This window comes from Amblyraja radiata, chromosome 17 (assembly GCF_010909765.2).
Source record: "Amblyraja radiata isolate CabotCenter1 chromosome 17, sAmbRad1.1.pri, whole genome shotgun sequence".
Lineage (NCBI taxonomy): Eukaryota > Metazoa > Chordata > Chondrichthyes > Rajiformes > Rajidae > Amblyraja > Amblyraja radiata.
In genome coordinates, this window is record NC_045972.1 from 29891742 (window position 1) to 29912620 (window position 20879).

The 20879-nt window shown below is 42.9% G+C and overlaps 1 protein-coding gene across 1 annotated transcript in view; it reads right to left on the reverse strand.

The window, feature by feature from the left end:
- The window catches only part of hydin (HYDIN axonemal central pair apparatus protein), a 109946-nt gene that overhangs the window by 67240 nt on the left and 21827 nt on the right, over positions 1-20879 (reverse strand). Inside the window, exons 5-6 of the mRNA XM_033035971.1 lie at positions 19065-19199; positions 10822-11021 (exon numbers count right to left, since the gene is read on the reverse strand). Of these exons, the coding sequence (XP_032891862.1) occupies positions 10822-11021; positions 19065-19199 (335 nt within the window). The remainder of the gene's footprint in view (positions 1-10821; positions 11022-19064; positions 19200-20879) is intronic.

A 20879-nucleotide genomic window follows, 5' to 3' on the forward strand; every position in this document is an offset into this window, starting at 1 on the left:
CTTCCCAAATACAGAAGACAGATCAAGCATTGGCCTCTCCAGTGTGGAACACTCTACATATTGTGGGAGGAAACTCTCCAGAACACATTTGACAAATTCCACCCCATCTAAACCTCTAGTTCCCATTCAATATTGAGAAAGTTAAAATCTCTACCACAACAACCTTATTAGGCCTATGACTGCCTGCAATCTCCTGGCATATGTGCTCTTCTAATTCCCGTCACCTATTTGGTACCTGTAGTACACTCCCAACAGGGTGATCTGTCTGAACAAGGGTCTCGACCCGAAACGTCACCCATTCCTTCTCTCCAGAGGTGCTGCCTGTCCCGCTGAGTTACTCCATCATTTTGTGTCTATCTTCCGTTTAAACCAGCACCTGCAGTTCCTTCCGACACAGGGTGATCATCCCTTTCTTGTTCCGCAGCTCCACCAATAAAGCCCACAAAATGTTGGACTAACTCAGCGGGTCAGTCAGCATCTCTGGAGAAAAAGGATGGGTGACATTTTGGGTTGGGACCCTTCCTCAGAGTGAAAGTAGGAGTTGGGGGGGGAGGGGGGGGGGGGTGAAGAGCTGGAGGCAAGACAAGTTTAGAAAACTTTAGTAAGTCCCTGTCTAACACGATTAAAGTTGGCTTTGTCCCAATGCAGAATTTTAACTGGTGGGCCTGCCCTATCCTTATCCATAATCATTTTAAAGCTAATAGAACTGTGGTTGATGGTCCCAAAAGGCCCATCCACAAACACTTCAGTCACTTGCCTTTCCCAAACATCTTAGAGTATGTGAAGCTTTGCCGTTTCCCTTGTAGGGACCTCTACTTACTGTCTAAAGAAACCTTCCTGGACAATTTTGACAAATTCCACTCTTTCTGAGCCTTTAACACAGTGGCATCCCATTCTACTGTATATTTGGAAAGTTAAAAACCCCTACTATAACAACAATCCCCTACTATTAGTCTTGCAGCTGCCTGCAAGTTGCTGGAATATTTATTTGTTCTTCTAAATCCCATTGACTATTTGGGGCCCTATAGTACATTCCCATCAAGGTGATCACTGATCATCCTCTTTTTATTTTTCATCTCCTTCCATATAGCCTCTCTGGACGAACGATCAGTAATGTCATCTCAGACTACTTCTGCAACATTCTCCTAACAGATTAGATCCTGCTTTCCTCATACAGTGTTCCCCCAAGTTCTGATTCATCAGTTAAACTTGGTAGCAATCAACAAGATATTTTATATGCTATTTTATTTTATGTATTCCCATGATACTTTTGCCAACCAATGTACATTCCCTCACAACAGTATACCTGCTGTATATTCAGCTGATCCGTCCCCAGTATCAATGGTGTTGGAGGAGACAGTCTGTATTCCAATTGGTCATGAATTACCAAAAGATAGTGATGAAGGAGTGCGAGGAAAAGGCTGAAATATATTGTTCCATGGTTATGATTGTGTCGGTGGGAGATATTTCAATTTTGATACTTCTCCCAGTATTGGTGTGGAAAGGTTTACAGATCAATAGGATAGGATATGCGTTATCCTGGTCTTTATGTAAAAAAGACAGCCTTTTGAGTTTTCTACTATTTTTAGTAGTGACGATACAATTGCCTGGTTTGCTAGGCCATTTCAAAGGCCAGTCACTGCCATTCCATTGCTAGGAGCCTTTGGTTACATAACCAAACCGAGTAGGAACAGAATTCACAGTAATTAAATTTTAGTGTTTTCATGCTTGTCAAACGTATTAATTTTACTCCATATTTATTTCATTCATTATCAAAATAGAAATTCCCCAACAGGAACAGAGGGATTTGAATTTCGGTCAGCAGAACATTAGTCAGGCCCTTGACACTTCCAGCAATGCAAGCACTTCTTTCACAAACATCAAATTTTAACCAATGCCCTTGCTATTTCTACTGCTTTTTCTGCAAGATGTAATGCTAATCTTTTCAAACAGCTTACAATTGCAGAATACCTTGTGATTAAATTTAATATTACCTGACCTCTGCATGTAACCATATTGTAAGTTGCCTGTTTTAATTTTTTTCAATGTCCTTGTTTTCTTTCTTTAATCTTCTGGTTAAACTAATTCTTACTCCTGACAATTGTTGCAGTTTTTAGTATATTTTACTTTTTTCAATCTGCTAATTTTCCTCTGGTCCCCAATTCAAACAAGATGTTTCTCCTTGCATCATCTGCTTTGTGCTTCCTTGATAAAATCAACACTGCTACAATTATCTTTCTTTTCCTCCTTTAGTTCCTGTCAATCCTGAATTTTTGGTAATTGGAGATATTATAATTCCATTAAATGGTCAATGGTGCATTATTGCCATGTGCAAATGCAGTGAAATTTCTTTTTTTGCATATAGTTCCGTATCGTTTTGCCATATCTAAGCACAATCACCAATTCGCAAAGTGTACAGAAATAGTCCGAAATAGTACAGAAATGCAAGTGACGCCAAATTTTGGCGCCATTTTAAAAGTCCAATCCACACTCAAGGTTTTATGAGTGTGTCCGATCCAGGCGAGCCCTAGACTGCTGCAGGGCCTCCGAATACAGGAGTAAAATTAAAATATTGCAAGAAGTGCAGGTCACCTTCCTTCTTGGTTTCTTGGTCCAACTGGATACTGGACTTTCTAACCAACAGACCCCAGTCTGTTAGGTTAGACAAGCACACCTCTTCAACCGTCACCCTGAACACCGGCGTTCCACAGGGCTGTGTGCTGAGCCCCCTCCTCTACTCCCTCTTCACCTATGACTGCACACCTGTACATGGTACTAACCACCATCATCAAGTATGCAGATGATACAACGGTGATTGGCCTCATCAGCAACAACGATGAGTCGGCCTACAGGGAGGAGGTCCAGCACTTAGCAGCATGGTGCGCTGACAACAACCTGGCCCTTAACTCCAAGAAGACCAAGGAGCTCATTGTAGACTTCAGGAAGTCCAGGGGCGGCACGCACACCCCCATCCACATTAACGGGACGGAGGTGGAACGTGTTTCTAGCTTCAGGTTCCTGGGAGTCAACATCTCCGATGACCTCTATTGGACCCACAATACCTCAACTCTGATCAAGAAGGCTCACCAGCGTCTCTTCTTCCTGAGGAGACTGAAGAAGGTCCATCAGTCTCCTCAGATCCTGGTGAACTTCTACCGCTGCACCATCGAGAGCATCCTTACCAACTGCATCACAGTATGGTATGGCAACTGCTCTGTATCCGACCGGAAGGCATTGCAGATGGTTGTGAAAATTGCCCAACTCATCACCGGTTCCTCGCTCCCCTCCATGAGTCTGCGTTGTCTGCGGAGGGTGCTCAGCATCGCAAAGGACTGCTCTCACCCCAACCATGGACTGTTTACCCTCCTACCATCCGGGAGGCGCTACAGGTCTCTCCGTTGCCGAACCAGCAGGTCCAGGAACAGCTTCTTCCCGGCGGCTGTTACTCTACTCAACAACGTACCTCGGTGACTGCCAATCACCCCCCCCCCCCCCCCCCCCCCCCCCCCCCCCGGACACTATTATTATTTATTCAAATCATTTGCTATGTCGCTCTTCCAGGGAGATGCTAAATGCATTTTGTTATCTCTGTACTGTACACTGACAATGACAATTAAAATTGAATCTGAATCTGAATCTGAATCTGGTCCTCCAAAATATTCCAAATTGAATTTAAACTGGAGGTGGTGAAGGGAGGGCTTAAGCCAGAAAGGGTTATTGGGAAGAAAGAGCTACTTTAAATTTAGTTGCATCTGGTTGGGTAACTATAGTTGGGTGGAGGTTATTCCATGCTTTAATTGTGCGGGGGAAGAACGAATTGCAGTATACATCTGTCTTAGTAGCTGGGATCACAAATTGGATCGAATGCCCTCGTCTGCTCCTAATTGGTTTGGGTTTGGTGTTGGTCTTGTAGTCTATGTCGAGCTGACCATTTAACATTTTGTAAAAACAGGTCAAATGGTGAGCTTCACGTCTGTCTTGGAGAGGGTTCCACCCCAGAGAATTCAGAAGTTTGGTGACACTCGCTTCTCTATCATAGGTGTTAGTAACAAATCGAGCTGCCTCTCTTTGGACACGTTCGATGGAAGAAATGTTTTTATTTGTGTATGGGTCCCATGCTGCAACTGCGTAGTCCAAATGAGGTCTAACGAGGGTGAAGTATAGCTTCTCCTTGACAGAAGTTGAACAATGATGAAAGTTGCGCCTCAGAAAGTTTAGGACACCTGTTGCTTTCACCGTTGCATGATGAGTCTGACCATTCCAACGCAGATCATTCTGCAATTTGATGCCAAGATACTTGGTTTGTTTGGATTCTTCAAGGGTGGCACCAAGTATATTGTAAGATGTTTCGTCTGGATTCCTCTTTCTGGTGACACGCATAGTTTCACATTTGGAAGGGTTGAACTGCATGCCCCATTGTTGTGACCACTCAACCATAGTATCGAGATCCTTTTGGAGAGCATCTTCTGCATCAGCTGACTTAATTGGACGGTACAGCAAACAATCATCAGCGAAAAGTCTGGTCGTACTTGCGACTTTTTCATGGATGTCATTTATGTAAAGCAAAAATAGGTGTGGGCCAAGTACTGTGCCCTGAGGTGTACCACTCAACACTGGATGCCAATTGGAGCTCTTTCCATTCACACACATATGCTGAAGACGTTTGTCAGGAAACTGGAAATCCATCATTTCGTGTTGCAACGAATACCATAGAAGTCAAGCTTCCGAAGCAGTCTCTGGTGTGGGATGACATCAAATGCTTTAGAAAAGTCCAGCACAACTAAATCCGTGATGACATCCTTGGACATCTGGATCGTCCACAGAACCAACGCCCCTGTCCTCACCCAATCAACTTTGTGCCCCAGGGGTGACTCCACCAGCTGACTTTGAGGCCAGACCGCGGTACACACACCTCGCGTCCATTGTCGCCAGCTCCCTTCTCTCCGATCTCTGTTCTTCGGAGGACAAGCAAGGGCCGACTTAGCGGCGTCCCCTCTACAGGCGGTTAGCTGGGTCCTTGTGTTTCCGGCCACGCAGCCCACCAGGGCCTTGTGCGTCAGCTGTGCAGCCCACCTGGTCCTTATGCATTTCTTCTGAGGATTTCAAGCACACAGAAGTCCTGCTTCTCTTGAGCTATCCTTCCGTTGAGGTAACCAGTTTATCCCTGCAGACCATTAGCCTTATTCATTATGCTATAAACTTAGATGCACCTTCAATTTAATGTCTCTTGCATTAGTTTTCACTACGCACTCAATTGGAAACCTGCACTTCTTGCAATATTTTTAATCATACTCCTGTACTTGGCATTCTGTCCTAAAATTCAATTTTCACTTCCAATGGTTCTTGCCATGAGATGTGACTTCAGTTCAGACTTTTACATCAGAGTCAAAGTCAAAAAGTATGGTAACAGACCTCTTGGTCTAATTCGACAAAGCCAATCAAGATGTCCCAATCTATCTAGTCCCATTTGCATGTGTTTGGTCTATATCATTCTAATCCTTTTTGATATTGTACCTGTCAAAATATCATTGAAATATTGTTATCAACAATATTGATATCAATATTGATATCAATATTGTTATCAAATATTGCCTCAACTACTTCCTCTGGCAAGTTGTCCCATATATCCACCACCCTCTGTGTGAAAAGGTTATCCCTCAGGTTCCTATTAAATCATTCCCTTCTCAGTTAAACCAATGTTCTCTAGTTCTTGATTTCCCTACCCTTGGAAAAAAGACTGTGCGTTCACCCTATCTTTTAGAACAAAGAACATGCAGCACTGGACAAGGCCCTTCAGCCTGCAATGTCCATGCTAAAAATGATGTCAGATTAACCCAATCTCCTCTGCCTGCTCTTGATCCTTATTCCAGGAGTCCCACCATATCCATTTGTCTACCTAAAAATATCATAACTACCTCAACCACCACCCATAAATGTTACCCTTTCACATTAAAGCTATGCCCTCCAGTCATAAACATTTCTACATTGGGGAAAAGCTTCTGACTGTCTATCCTATCCTATCCTCTCATAATTGTATATACGTCTCATCAGGTCTCCCCTAAACCTCGACACTCCAAGTGTTAGAAATCTATCTAAGACCTTTGCAGAGCCATTAAGGATTACAAGACGGACCACACTACAGCTCCAAGGCAATGTCACAAGACACCTGTAAATTGTGGCAAGACTATATCAGGCTACAACAGGTCCCTCCCCAATGTGGTCACTATATTCTACACTTGTTTTGAACAGCACGTCAGTGATGGAACATCCAGTTAGCCGCGGGTGCGCATGTACTAACGGTTACTGTGGCAGACGTAAATTCGGCCTTCCTCAGAGTGTATCCATGGAAAGCAACTGACCCGGATGGAGTCCCTGGCCTCATCCTCAGGACCTGTGTAGACTAGCTGGCAGAGGTATGATAGGCATCTTTAACCTCTCACTACCCGATTCTGAAGGCCCCACCAGCTTCAAGATGATCACTAACATCCCGGTGCCAAAGAAAAATAAGGTAGCATGCCTTAATGACCACTGTCCATGACTCTGGCATTCACGATCATGTGCTTCGAGAGACTAGTGATGGCACACAATAATTTCAGCTTCCTAGACAAGCTTGATCCACTGCAGTTTGCAAACTGTTGCAACTGTTGCAACAGGTCCACAGCAGGCGCCCTCGCCCTAAACACACCTCCAAAACACCCAGACAGTAAGGACACCTACATCAGACACCTATTTATAGCTCCACCTTCAACACCATAATCCCATCCAAAATTCCTGGACATTAGAGTCAGCTTCCCACAGTGTCCGTGTATATATCTGATTAGGCCCAGGAGATTGATCTAGCTTCAAACATTTTAGGATGTCCAGCAGTTGGCTGTAACTGATGTCTCTAGTAGCAATAAGACAGAGCATTTTAAAAGGGATAAGAGTCTAAGGTCAGGCAAAACAGCCTCATTACTTCTGTCATCCAAGCTTCCCTAATCCTGTCAGCCTTAACCTTCACTCTAACAGGAACATGCTGTCCCTGATCTCTCACTATCTTGTATTTGAATCCTCGGTTTCAGTATTAGAACAATTAACACCTGCAAAATAATTTGGATTCAGAAATGCTGAATAAGTGGTCAAGTTTGTACATGAATATAAATTACAATGAGCAGATCAAGATATACAAAATATGAAACATAACCGCCCCGTCATTATAGTGGCAAGCCATTGCAAAGCATCCAGGAAGAATTAATTATTGCCTCTTTTAAGGTTGTCCACTGCAAGCTGGTGGAAGTGTGAGTTGAAACACCACAGTGCCCTCTATAGATACTGGGTTCCAAGTGAACTCGGCATCAATCAAATTGAAAAATTCTAAAACTAGCAAGGTGAAACCAGAAAGAAGTGTATATGGTAAATTTAATGCTACATTCTGTACTGGAAGGTATAAACAAGAGAAAATGAAAAACTGGAACAAATGTGGTTGTATTACTTAAACTCCAGAAGTGAACACTGCATTCAGTTAATAAAGAATATTTCAGTAGGTTAACTCTCTCTTTTACCAGACATAGTGTCTTTTTCATTTTCTGTTTTAATTATTAATAAAAAACATTACATTTGATTTGTTTAAGCAACACATTTACTTGACTTTCCTGTAATAATTGAAACTCCCAGTAGGTTAGTTAGCAATGTTATGTGGAAAAATAATAGCACTGTTGTTTTTGTCTAAAAATGTTGTGAATAAAATGTGCAGCCATTTTTTCATAATTCACTAGCACATTCATGAACCTAGCTAGAACCTAGATGAATGCGTCCTGGTGAGGATTCTAGGAATTCCTTCATTACGAGGAGTATGGTTGATAGAGGAAAAATCTGCTCGAATGGTAGACTTATCAAGCCCTTAAAACGAAAAATCAGCAAATGTGCATCTCCCCAACATTATGCAGTAATGTCAATCTTGGTATAAATGAGACTAAAGATCTGAACCTGCAAAAATGAAAACCTGTACTTTAAAGTGGACTTGGAATGGAGATGGAAATATTGGAATTTCTCTCTGGGGTGTAGTACCTTTTCCCACTATTCACCTGAGTTTCTGCCTGCAGCTCCCTATACGGATGGGAAAAGCACAGAGAGGTACTTGACACATGTGACAATTGCAGAATCTTTCCAGAACTTGACAATTCCAATGGATCAGGACATTTCTAAATTTAGTATGGCACAGAAATATAGGTCCATCGATCCATATGCCTTTGCCGAACATGATGCAAAATAAACTAATCTCATCTGCCTGCACATGATCCATAACCTTCCATTCCCTGCATATACATGCACCTACCTAAAGGTTGCTTAAATCCCACTCTCGTATCTCTCTCCACCACTAACCCTGGCAGCGGATTCTTGGCATCCACCACCCTCTGCATAATAGCTTGCCCCGCACATTTCCGTGAACTTTTCCCCTCACACCTTAAAACTATGCCCTCCAGTCTTTGACATTTCTCTCCTGAGTAAAAAGATTGTGATTGTCTACATTTATCTATGTCTCTCATCTTTTTATGTACTTCGATCAGGTCTTACCTCAACCTACCCAAGTTATAGCTTATACATTGTCTTTTGTTTGGTGAATCTATATTACTAAATCTCTGTTCTTGACCGCTTTTGGCCTTCTGTGCTGCGATTTCCGAGAGAACGCCGCCATCTACGGCCGTCATTTTTGGCCACCTCGCTCAGAGCCCCCCTCCGCCGCATGTGTGCCGAGGATTTTTCCCGTCGATGAATAATGACAGAGATATTAATGTTTTTACAAAATTCCCCATTCTCTCTGCTGCCCCCGCTGGCGGCAGGCGGGAAGGGAGGGACTATAAAACCAGGAAGTGGTGTGCCTCAATTAATCTCTGCAAGATGAAGCTCTGTCAATTAGTCTCTGTCACTCTGAGCTCGGAATGACACTGAACAAATGTTTACAGCACTGTGAGTACCCTTAATTTGGTTTGAAAATTAAAATATGGTTAGAGGTAAAAAAAAGCACTGCCTGCAAATGGTTGTTTGGGTTTGGGTTGAAGTAAAAAGGCACTCTCTCCCTCTCTCTCTCTCCCCTCCTCTCTCTCCCCACCTCTCTCTCTCTCCCTATCCCTCTCTCTTTCTCTCTCTCTCCCCCCTCTCCTCTCTCCCCCCTCCACTCCTCTCCCCCCCTCCTCTCCCCCCCTCTCCTCTCCCCCCCCTCTCCTCTCCCCCCCCTCTCCTCTCTCCTCTCCCCCCCTCCTCTCTCCCCCCTCTCCTCTCTCCCCCCCTCTCTCCTCTCCCCCCCGCCCTCATCCTCCCCCCCCCTCTCCTCTCCCTCCTCCTCTCCCCCCCTCCCCTCCCCTCTCCCCTCTCCTCTCCCCCCTCTCCTCTCCTCTCCCCCCCTCTCCTCTCCCCCTCTCCTCTCCCCCCTCTCTCTCTCTCTCCCTCTTTTTCTCCCCCTCCTCCCCTCCATCCCTTCCCCCACCGTCCCTCCCCTAAACCCCCCTCCCCTCCTCACACCCCTACCCCGTTCCCTCCACCCTCCCTCCCCCTCCCTGCTCCCCACCTCTCCCCCGCCCCTCATCTCACCCCCCTCTCAGCACACCCTCTCTCTCCCCCTCTCCCCCCTCTCTCCTCCCCCTCTCCCCCCCCCCTCTCCCCGCATGCCGCCTCCCCCCCACAACCGCATGTTGGGGGAACAGACCCAACGGGTCTGCACGTGGTCTAGTATTCTCTAAAAGCAAGATCCAATTCTGAAACATTGCAGTATAGACTATTCTTCTTCAGTTTGTGACAACCAAAGCTTCACAATTAACATGGAGAGTGATGCACAAACCCACACATAGAAAAGTGATCTCTTCTTTCAAGTGACTGGGCAGCACAATTTCAACTGCAATACAGATCAGTGATGAAATAAATGTTGACATTACTGAAGCAAGTCTTGAAAAATGTGGGGATGGACAGAGACTTCAGCCAAATCTACAAACCCAATGTCTTGTTAGCTCTGCTGTGAGCATGTAGATCAATCCATGCTATATAGCTGACCCACACTCACGTGAGACTTTTAGGGAAATTGAAAAGGATAAGATGATAGATTCGTTCCAGATAGTGTGCCCTTCACAAAGGCAAGCAGCAGTGACATCCACATTATTTTAATGCAATTAAATATAAGAAAAGGCCTAGTCAGCTTTGAAGTTTTCTGCACTGAACAAATTGAGGAAGCGTACGAGAAGGAAGATTAGAATAAGTGCTTCCAGTGCTACAGCCCATTGATTCAGACTCTTGGGAAAATCTTTATTAAAATGGTTCCATCCAGTAACACTTCATCCACAGTGAGGGCTCGCAGAATATGAGTCAAGGGGAACTGCTGTAGAATAAGCCAACCAGCTCAGATAAACAAAAATGCTGGAGAAACTCAGCGGGTGCAGCAGCATCTATGGAGCGAAGGAAATAGGCAACGTTTCGGGCCGAAACCCTTGGTTTCGGCCCGTAACGTTGCCTATTTCCTTCGCTCCATAGATGCTGCTGCACCCGCTGAGTTTCTCCAGCATTTTTGTGTACCTTCGATTTTCCAGCATCTGCAGTTCCTTCTTAAACAGCTCAGATAAACATATTGGTTGGCATGGACGAGTTGGGCCAAAGAGCCTACTTCAAAATGCTGTATGAATATTTCTCTATGATATACATTTTCTAAAATAACAGCAGTGTGTTGGAAGAGGAGCACTTTCTAATGTTTTAGGAGTCATATCACAACATTCAAGCTAGGTACACTGAATCTCCAGTAATTATTCGATTCTTTCCTTATACATCAAATATTCATAAAGACAGAGCAACAGCTCTTACTTATTGGTCTGCAGGATGAACTTGGCTGCCCTGTTACCAATGTTCCGAACCAGAAGAGTTTTCTGAGAGTTGTATTTGACTGGACACACTGAAAAGTTGATTTGGTCAGGAAAATCCAAAATAGCACGTGCTCCAATAGCTTTTACAGGCACCAAAAACTTCTCTCTCTCGGTTATACACATCAATTCATGGAAATAGTCCTGAAAAAAAAGATAGAATGAAGCAGTAGTTAGTGAATTGATTATTTAATTCTTATCCACATGAGGCATAGAATTCAGAAACTGAGTTTAACTCAGAAAACAGAATCAGTACAATATTTCTCGCTTATTCAAATGAATACTGTCAAATCATCCATATGATGGGCAACAAAAAAAATCTTGGATAAATGAAAACCAGTCTTTAAGAAAGTAATGCTGGAATAAATTGGCAGCACTGCTCTTAGGCTTGATGGAAATTTTAAACAACATCTTTATATTGTTAATTCATTTGCCACTGTTACTAATGGGAAATATGGAAATTCCAGCAATTAGCTTGATTTACGAGTGCATTTAGTTCTTAAAATTAAGCTAGATGTTTAATTAATGCCAGAAACATTCTTAGCCAATGTCGATTAATACATAAACTTTAAATTTCAACTTAAATTTTAATGAGAGAAATATGTGCTTCAATTTGAGTAAGTAGTTTAAAATTAAGCAAACACTAAAGGGCCTGTCCCACCGCTGTCATTTGTGCGCCATTTACGCAAACTGGTAGCGTGTGGGTAGCGTGTGAATAGCATGTGGGTAGCGCGGGATGGGCACATGGAGTGGCGTGGAGGAGTGTGGAGTTGCGCGCGGTATCATGCAGCGTGCCAGGATTTCGTGCTGCACGAAATCTTCGCGCGCCACCGGCATGTGGCATAAATGACGGCCAAGTGGGACAGGGTGACGTTTCGGGTTGAGACCCTTCTTCAGACTGAAACATCATCCATTCCTTCTCTCCAGAGATGCTGCCGGTCCCCCTGAGTTACTCCTGCATTTTGTGTCTATCTTCAATTTAAACCAGCAACTGCAGTTCCTTCCCACAGATTAATTTGGTCTGCAGCTTGCTACTTTTCATTCATCTCTTTTTTTGAATAGTGGCATTACATCTGCAGTTTTTCCAATTACTAGCACCATTCAAGAAACTGGAACATTTTAGAAAATCACCATATCATAAACTGGGTAAATATCATAAACTGGGTATTCAAATGATGTCACGCACTCCAGACGGCTGTGCGGACACATGATGACGCGCGCGACCGTCGCGAGTCAGTCACTACCGGCCTGTCGCGTAAATGACGGCCAAGTGGGACAACCCCTGTAAGCACTGGGTCCAGAACAATGTTTGCACCAGCATCTCAGCCTGTGAAGTCAGCAAGGAAGCTATATAGGATGCGAAGGAAATTATGGAAGAGGGGTCTTCAAGATCTATAGAGCACATCAGCCTCAGGAGCAGCCTCCATGAATTATTCCTAGCATTCTGACCAATTATTCAGATAGCTCAACATGTAGCACTCAATAGAAGCAAGCCAAACTCCCAGATGTTAAACCTAAGCATGTTGCCGAACATATTTAGCAGATCATCTCATTATGGACCAATATCCTACTCTATTAGAGAAGCCCAGCATCAGATAATTCCACTCTAGCTATTTTGGAGATTATGGGTCATTACTGTTCAATTACTTTTGAGCAATGATCCATATTTCATGCTAATGGTAGCTATTTAAAAAAAAACAGAAACAACTCCTGGTACTAAAGAATAAACTCCTTGGGATAACTCCAAGAATGTAGTGTTCTAATCTGGGCTAAGTTCCACATGACCTTTGACATAACATTAATTAAGGTTTTCAATAATTTTACATGAACATTATTTTATCATTTCCAGCATTATTTTGTAATTCAAAAACGTGATTTACATAAATTATTGATCAATACTTCATCAGCAAGTAGCTGCATTCACAATAGGTTTCTGTGTTATATACACCAAGCACTGTCTTTTAGCGGTGATTCATAACAACGAGTTTAGTTTAAGTATAAAGGTCTTCTGCTGTACCATATTTTATATAGCGCCAGAGATCCAAATTGTACCCTGACCTCGGATGCTGTATGTGTGGACTTTGAACGTTCTCCCACGACTGCGTAGGTTAAATCTCATTTACATGGGTTTGTAAGCTAATTAGCCTCTGTAAATTTCCGCTAGTGTGTAGGAGGTGCAAGAGAATATGGGATAACATAAAACAACTGTGAACTGGGTGATCGATGGTCAGAGTAAACCCCATGGGCCGAAGGGCGTGTTTCCATACTGTATCTCTAAACTAAACTAAATCCCAATATCCCATGTCTTCAGCTTATAGGTACAAGGTACAAAAACACATCTTGTTAATAAATATTTTTGGGCTTTACATACAATAATACCCCCTTCATAATAAGAGGTTTAAGTGCAGAAATTTATTGTCTTTAGTATGGAAACCTGGCCAAGAAATGTGTTTCGCCGTCAAATGCAACATCACCTTTTATGAACCATGATGAAACGCGAGGTCCGCTCTCAGGTGAAGTCCAAGTCTGTAGTATTCAAGTCCAACTATCCTGACCAGTATAGGAAAACTATCTACGACCTTGGCACAGCCAATAAGGATGCCAAGAGGGAATTCCGGGCTAAAATGGAGTCCCGAGACAATGGCATGAATTCCTGTTGATTGACACTATAACAGGCCACAAAGCGAAGGTGGACAGTTTCGCTGGCATCAATGGTTCCCTCCCAAATAAGCTCATTGCATTCAACAGCATTCAACTTCGAACAGATGGTTGGTGGAGGAGAATCACCCGCCCCACCAGGTGCGCCTACACTGACGGTTACTGTGACAGTTGTAACACTGGCCTTCTTGAGAGTGATTCTACAGAAAGGAACTGTCGCAGATAATGGAATCCCTGAGCACATCATCATGACTTGCTCAGATCAATTGCAAGTGATATTCACAGACATCTTTAAACTCTCACTATTCCATTCATCCAGATCCCAAAGAAGGGTAACCTGCCTTAATGACTACCGTCAGTGGTTCTGACATCTACCATCATGAAGTGCTTCGAGGGACTGGTCATGTCGCACGTTAACTCAACTTCCCAGCCAGCATTGAACAACTGTAGTTTGCTTACCATCACAACAGGTCTGCTGCAGATCACAACTTCCTCACTCTAAACTTATCTATGGAACACCTAAGGAACATCTAGAAAACAAGGACCCCTATTTATTGATTATCTCTAACTTCAACACCATAATCCTATCCAAACTTATCTTCTACCACTGGATCCGCGGCTTGCTGACCCACAGTCCACAATCAGCGAGGATAGGTGACGGCACAGCTTCCACAATAATTCTCAATACAGGTGCCCTGCAAGGACCTTTCTCAGGACATTTCTATACTCCCTCTACGCTCTCGACTGGCTTCTTCAACTTGCTGACATTGAGGTTGTTGTGTTGACATCAAGTTACAATTTCTCTATCTCCTCCTGTTCTCTGCATCCTTGTTATTTCTGATCCGGCCTACCACAGTGGTGTCATCTGCAAATTTGTAAATTAAGTTATGGCCAAATTTGCAACTCTATCTACAAGTTTGCAGATGACATCCTCAATGTCAGCAAGATGAAGGAGATAGTTATCAACTTCAGGAATTGTGGATGCCCCAATCAGCATCAATGGTGCTGAAGTGGAAATGGTTCAGAGCTTCACGTTCCTTGGCATTAACATTACCAACGATATGTTATGGACCAATGTAGTGTAAGTGTTAAACAGACTAAAATGTAAAACGGAGTTATCAGCTAAATTAGCAGCACTTTGAAAACAAGATTCAAACACACTGTTTCCCCATACAAGTGGGAGATATTTTCTGCACATGTGTTCATGCCTGGGAACCTAATTCTATGGGAAAGCGTAGCAACATCGGTGAACAAAACACAACAGCAATAGTTGGGTAGACCACCTACGCCCCCTTCCGCTAGTAGTGCGGAAACATTGCAAACAAGGGGGGCTTTTGATTGGCTCGGGGAGGGGGTAGTGACATAGTCTGCTCAGGTAAGAAATGCCATAAAGGATGGTGTCGAGCGCCCTTTTGGAGAGAGAGCCTCAGTCTTGGACCATGTCGCAAACGGGCCCAGTGATTAAGAACAGGTACGTACATCCTGCGGCGTGCTCTGCTGTGTTTGCGAGTGCGTACAGGGATACATGAGTGTATGTAGGAACATCCTGCGGCGTGCTCTGCTGTGTACTCAGGGTTTGCGAGTGCGTACGGGGATATACAGGGATACTCGAGTGTATGTGCCTTATTTAGCAGTGTAATAAAATACCTAGTGAAACAAACTCTGTTGGCTGATCCAGTGATTTTTCGAACACAACAACCAACCACATTAATGCAATAGTCAAGAAGGCACACTAACACCTCTACTAGTATTCAGATCTTGCCACAGTCTGCAGATGTCCGAATGATTATATCAGGACACAAGTTTGTCCTGGTATTGTCTCTTGGTAACCTTGATGGCCTTGTGAAGATCGTAGAAAAACCACCAATGGGAATTGTGATGTGATAGGGAAATTTCTATCGATGGTGCACGATGACAGAAGCAAGATTTTGGAGTCTTGTCTGCCTACCTTAAGGCTGCATAGTGTATTGGTATAGAGTTGAGAGTGAGGAGGGTTTCTGACATATGGTGGAGGAAACCAGCATAATTTTCTGGTGGGAATGCCCCACATCTCGGAAAGATGAGTACCTGGCATGTTTTACAATTAGTTCATGATCTTAACAATGCCTCACTTTCTCCCTCAGTTAGACTTTTGAGTGATGAGCTTGCTTGTCGTGACCATGATCACTTCTCATAGAAGGAGAGGGCGACAAAATATTGCTTTTTCAATCTACTTCAGTTTTGTGTAATAGTGAGGGACAGGTGCACAGGATATGAGATTAAACAGCTCATTTGACCCAATCAGATGTCTTTTATCCATGTCAGCAAAAAGATTATTCAATATGCCATCTACAGCCCTTTAAATGAGCTATGCAAAGTAATCTTGAACGTCAACTGAATGGCATTTGCACACTCATTGCTCTCGTGCTATTTTGTAAACTGTAAGAGACCCACTTCTCAATCTTTATTTAAATTTATATTTTCTCATTCTAACATTCTAATGATATACCTTTCAAATACTTCATTCTCTCTAAGCCTTCAATATATTTAGTATGGAGTCCAATGTTCCATACAACAAAGTAGTTGTAGGATTATTATGGAAATACAAAGGCTCACTCTTTTCTTTTGGATTTTATTATCAATCGTTTTTGTATTATTATCTGGAATTTCATTGCCTATTTCTGTAAAAAAAAAAAAAAGAGAAGCTGATTTTAAAGCTCTGATATTGCACCTTTCTCTTAGGGTACTCAGATTACTTCCCTGCACATCCACATTTTGAAGATTCTTTTATATTTTTTAAATGCTTCACATTGTGGCGTCACCTGATGGTCAGCCCATTTACTGTCGAACCCTCGTCTGTGGTTACGAGGACTGTCACGTGACATCATGGGTAAAGGGGAGTGTCCTGCTACATCAGCAGATCTAACCTCGAGATCATCTGTCAACAGGTAGCTGAGTTCGAGTCAACACCCTCGCTCAGCAGTAGCAGCAATAACCCAATATGTTAGAGTCCCAACGCACATGTATGTCAAACTTATCTCACCGAATAAAGTAACGGTTTGATCACTAAGTTTGGACTCGCTACAACATTGACATTTTAAAACTATACCCCATTTCAACTATTTTGGTATAATCTGCAAATTTTAGCATCATTCTCCTAAAGTTGATATCCAAGACTGATTATATACCTAATTCTGATTGTCCCATAATTTCGTACTCTTATCTACTGATATTCTCCAGTGGTAGCTGTCAAAAGGCCTTCCTAAAGTCTATGCACTCCAAATTCACAGCATTTCCCTGATTTACCATGTCTATACCATTGGAAATACATTCTTTGGAGGCTTGTCAGGCAGGATTACCCCTTTGTGCTGGCTGCTATTTTCTCTTTGTCAAAATATATGATTGTTTCAATCTGAGCTACCTTCAGCATTTTTCCTACCATGTATTTATCTGCCAGCCTATAAATACTCAATCAACTTGACCTTATTATAAAGAGCACAATTTTATTTTACAGCTATTATTGAAAGTTAGGACAGGGGTCAGATAGAATCATGTCAATATTTGCCAGGTGGGCACTCCACAGTACGTCAATGCTTAAAGGATATTTCTCAGTGTGAGCTAGCAGGGAACTGATCCAGTATAATGCATGTGCCAAGGCAATGCAGTTGCTCCATTCTATCATTTCAATGGGCTGTAAATAGAGAGAGTACACAATGGGACTGTTGAGAAGGGTTGAAGAAGAATAAATTAATGGACATACATGAGCCCACGAAAAGATTTAAATACCATGGATTAGATATCCATCCGAGGTCACATACACTAAAGATACAGTGGCTTACAAGGGTTGTACTCTGGTACTGAAATTCAATTCCTTGGAGTCATGATTAAATTACTGAACATCAAATTAGATTACAGTGTGCATTTTAATCTTGTAAATCAGTGACTGATGAAAAATAAAAAGTGTTCCATTAGTGAAAAGTGAGTGCACAAGGTTTAAGTATACTCATTAACTATTTATTTACGAGGGAACTGCAGATGCAGGACAAAACAAAAGTAGACAAAAATGCTGGAGAAATTCAGCGGGTGAGGCAGCATCTATGGAGCGGAGGAAATAGGCAATGTTTCGGGTCGAGACCTTTCTTCAGACTGATGTGAGGGGGGGGGGGGGGGGACGGAAGAATAAAGTAAGAGGCTGAGACCAGTGGGCTGAGGGAGAGCTGGGAAGGGGAGGAGAAATCCGGAACCACCTGAAATTAGATAAGACAATGTTCATACTGCTGGGATGTAAACTGCCCAAGCGAAATATGAGGTGTTGCTCCTCCAATTTACGGTGGGCCTCACTCTGGTCATGGAAGAAGCCATGTCAACTGCTCTACATCGGTGAGACCAAGCATAGGCTTGGCATAGGCTTGGCGATCGCTTTGCCCAACACTTCTGCTTGGTTCGCAATAACCAACCTGACCTCCCGTTGGCTCAGCACCTCAACTCCCCCTCCCACACCGAATCCAACCTTTCTGTCCTGGGCCTCCGTCATGGCCAGAGTGAGTCCCACCATAAATTGGAAGAACAACACCACAAATTTTGCTTGAGCAGTTTACAACCCAGCGGTATGAACATTGACTTCTCTAATTCCAGGTAGTCCCGGCTTTCTCCTCCCCTTCAAGCCCACTGTCTCTGCCTCTTCCTTTCTTCTACCCCCCCCCCCCCCCCCCCCCCCCCACCACCACCCTCACATCCGTCTGAAGAAGGGTCTCGGCCCGAAACATTGCCTATCTCCTTCGTTTCATAGATGCTGCCTCACCCGCTGAGTTTCTCCAGCATTTTTGTCTACCTTATGAACTATTCGATCACTTAGTGACAGGGTAGGAAGGGATATTTATGTTGTAGACTCTCTCCTCCTATTCCTTTACTTCCTCCTCATTCCATTTTATCCTGTTCTTCTCTTCCATTTCATCCTACCACTACCAGAGCACTGGTGAACTACTATCTACCTCATTGGTGACCCTCGGACTATCCTTGATCGGGCTTTGCTGGCTTTACCTTGCACTAAACATAACTCGCTTATCATGTATCTAGGCATTGTGATGACTTGAATGTAATCATGTATTGTCTTTCTGCTGACTGGATAGCATGCAACAAAAGCTTTTCACTGTACCTCGACACACATGACAATAAACTAAACTAAACTGGATTTCAGCTTCTTCAATGAGTAGTAAAGGCTGTTTGACACATGGGATTGGCTGGAGTGCATACTGGAAAAAGGCAACCCCGATGACTAATCAGCATTTCACACTAACTTGCATCATGATCTGCATATACTTATTGCTGCCAATGCCTGTTAGGCAGAATTGTGAAAACAACTTTACCCTGATGGCATCTTATACACTTTACCTCACAGCTGTTTATGTGCATCTCAGATCCAATTTTTATGCATTATTCACAATATCCAAAGAAAATGAGTACAACCCTATCCAACTTAACCCCTCTAGATTCTAATTCTTTGTAACAACTGAATGACATTTTCAATGCAACTCATTTGCAAACACACACCTTGTTTTCCTCTGGTGTGAAAACGAGCTTGAATGTGGTGACCATGCCAGGTGCTACTTTCCGACCAACGTCACTGGGAAAGACAATTTTGAAATATGGAGAATCTTCCTGAACAACTTTAACCATTCGTGGAACCTGAAAATATATTTAATGAATTAAGGTAAAATTACAAAGGAGACAACAATCATTTCACATAGCGGAAGGGGTATGTTATACAACAGTAAACAAACATATTCAAAATTCAGTATATAGTGGATATGGCAGCATAATGATATATCAATCAGTAATAAAAAGACCTTGATAAACAACAAAGACAAAACGTTCAAATAACTTGTTGGCAGCTTGAGATTTTTAAATGTACCTAATTACAGTTTTTTTCAGAAACATAGAAACATAGAAAATAGATGTAGGAGGAGGCCATTCGTCCCTTTGAGCCAGCACCACCATTCAACATGATCATGCCTGATCATCCAAAATCAGTACCCCGTGCCTGCTTTCTCCCCATATCCCTTGAATCCATTAGCCCTAAGAGTTAAATCTAACTATCCTGAAAACATCCAGTGAATTGGCCTGCACTGTCTTCTGTGGCAGAGAATTCCACAGATTCACAACTCTCTGGGTGAAAAGGTTTTTCCTAATCTCAGTCCTAAATGACATATCCCTTATTCCTAAACTGTGACCCCTGATTCTGGACTCCCCCAACATTAGGAACATTTTTCCTGCATCTAGCCTATCCAATCCCTTAAGAATGTTATGTTTCTATAAGATATCCTCTCATCCTTCTAAATTCCAGTGAATGCAAGCAACTGCAGTAGGACCTCCTTGCTCCTATACTCAAATCCTTTCACTATGAAGGCCAACATGCCATTTTCTTTCTTCATTGCCTGCTGTACCTGCATTCTTACTTTCAGTGACTGATGCATAAGGACACCCTGGTCTTGTTGCTCTTCCCCTTTTCCTAATCTGACACCATTCCGATAATAATCTGCCTTCTTGTTCTTGCCACCAACCTCACATTTATCTACATTATACTGCATCTGCCATGCATCAGCCCACTCACCCAATCTATCCAAGTTACCCTGCAGCCTCATACCATCCTCCTCACAGCTCACAATGCCACCCAGCTTAGTGTCATCCACATACTTGGAGATGTTACATTTAATTTCCTCGTTAAATCATTAATTTTTATTGTAAATAATTGGGGTCCAGCACTGAAACTTGCAGCATCCCACTAGTCACTGCCTGCCATTCTGAAAAAGACCCGTTAATTCCTACTCTTTGCTTCCTGTCTGCCAACCAGTTCTCTATCCATGTCAATACCCTACTCCCAATACCATGTGCTCTAATTTTGCACACTAATCTCTCGTGCAGGACCTCGTGAAAGGCTTTTATAAAGTTCAGATACACCACATCTTCTGGCTCTCCCTTATCCATTCTACTTGTTATATCCTCAAAAAATTCCAGAAGATTAGCCAAGCACATTTTCCCCTTCATAAATCCATGCTGACTTTGACCGATCCTGTCACTGCTTTCCAAATGCACTGCTATTACATCTTGAATATTCGACTCAAGCATCTTCCTACTACCGATGTATGGTTAATTAGTCTATAATACCCTTTTTTCTCTCTCCCTCCTTTCTTAAACAATGGTTTTACATTAGCTTCCCTCCAGTCCACAGGAATTGATCCAGAGTCTATAGAACATTGAAAAATGATCACCAATGCATCCGTGATTTCTAGGGCCACCTTCTTTAGTACTCTGGGATGCAGACCATCAAGCCCTGGGGATTTATCTGCCTTCAATCCCAACAGTTTA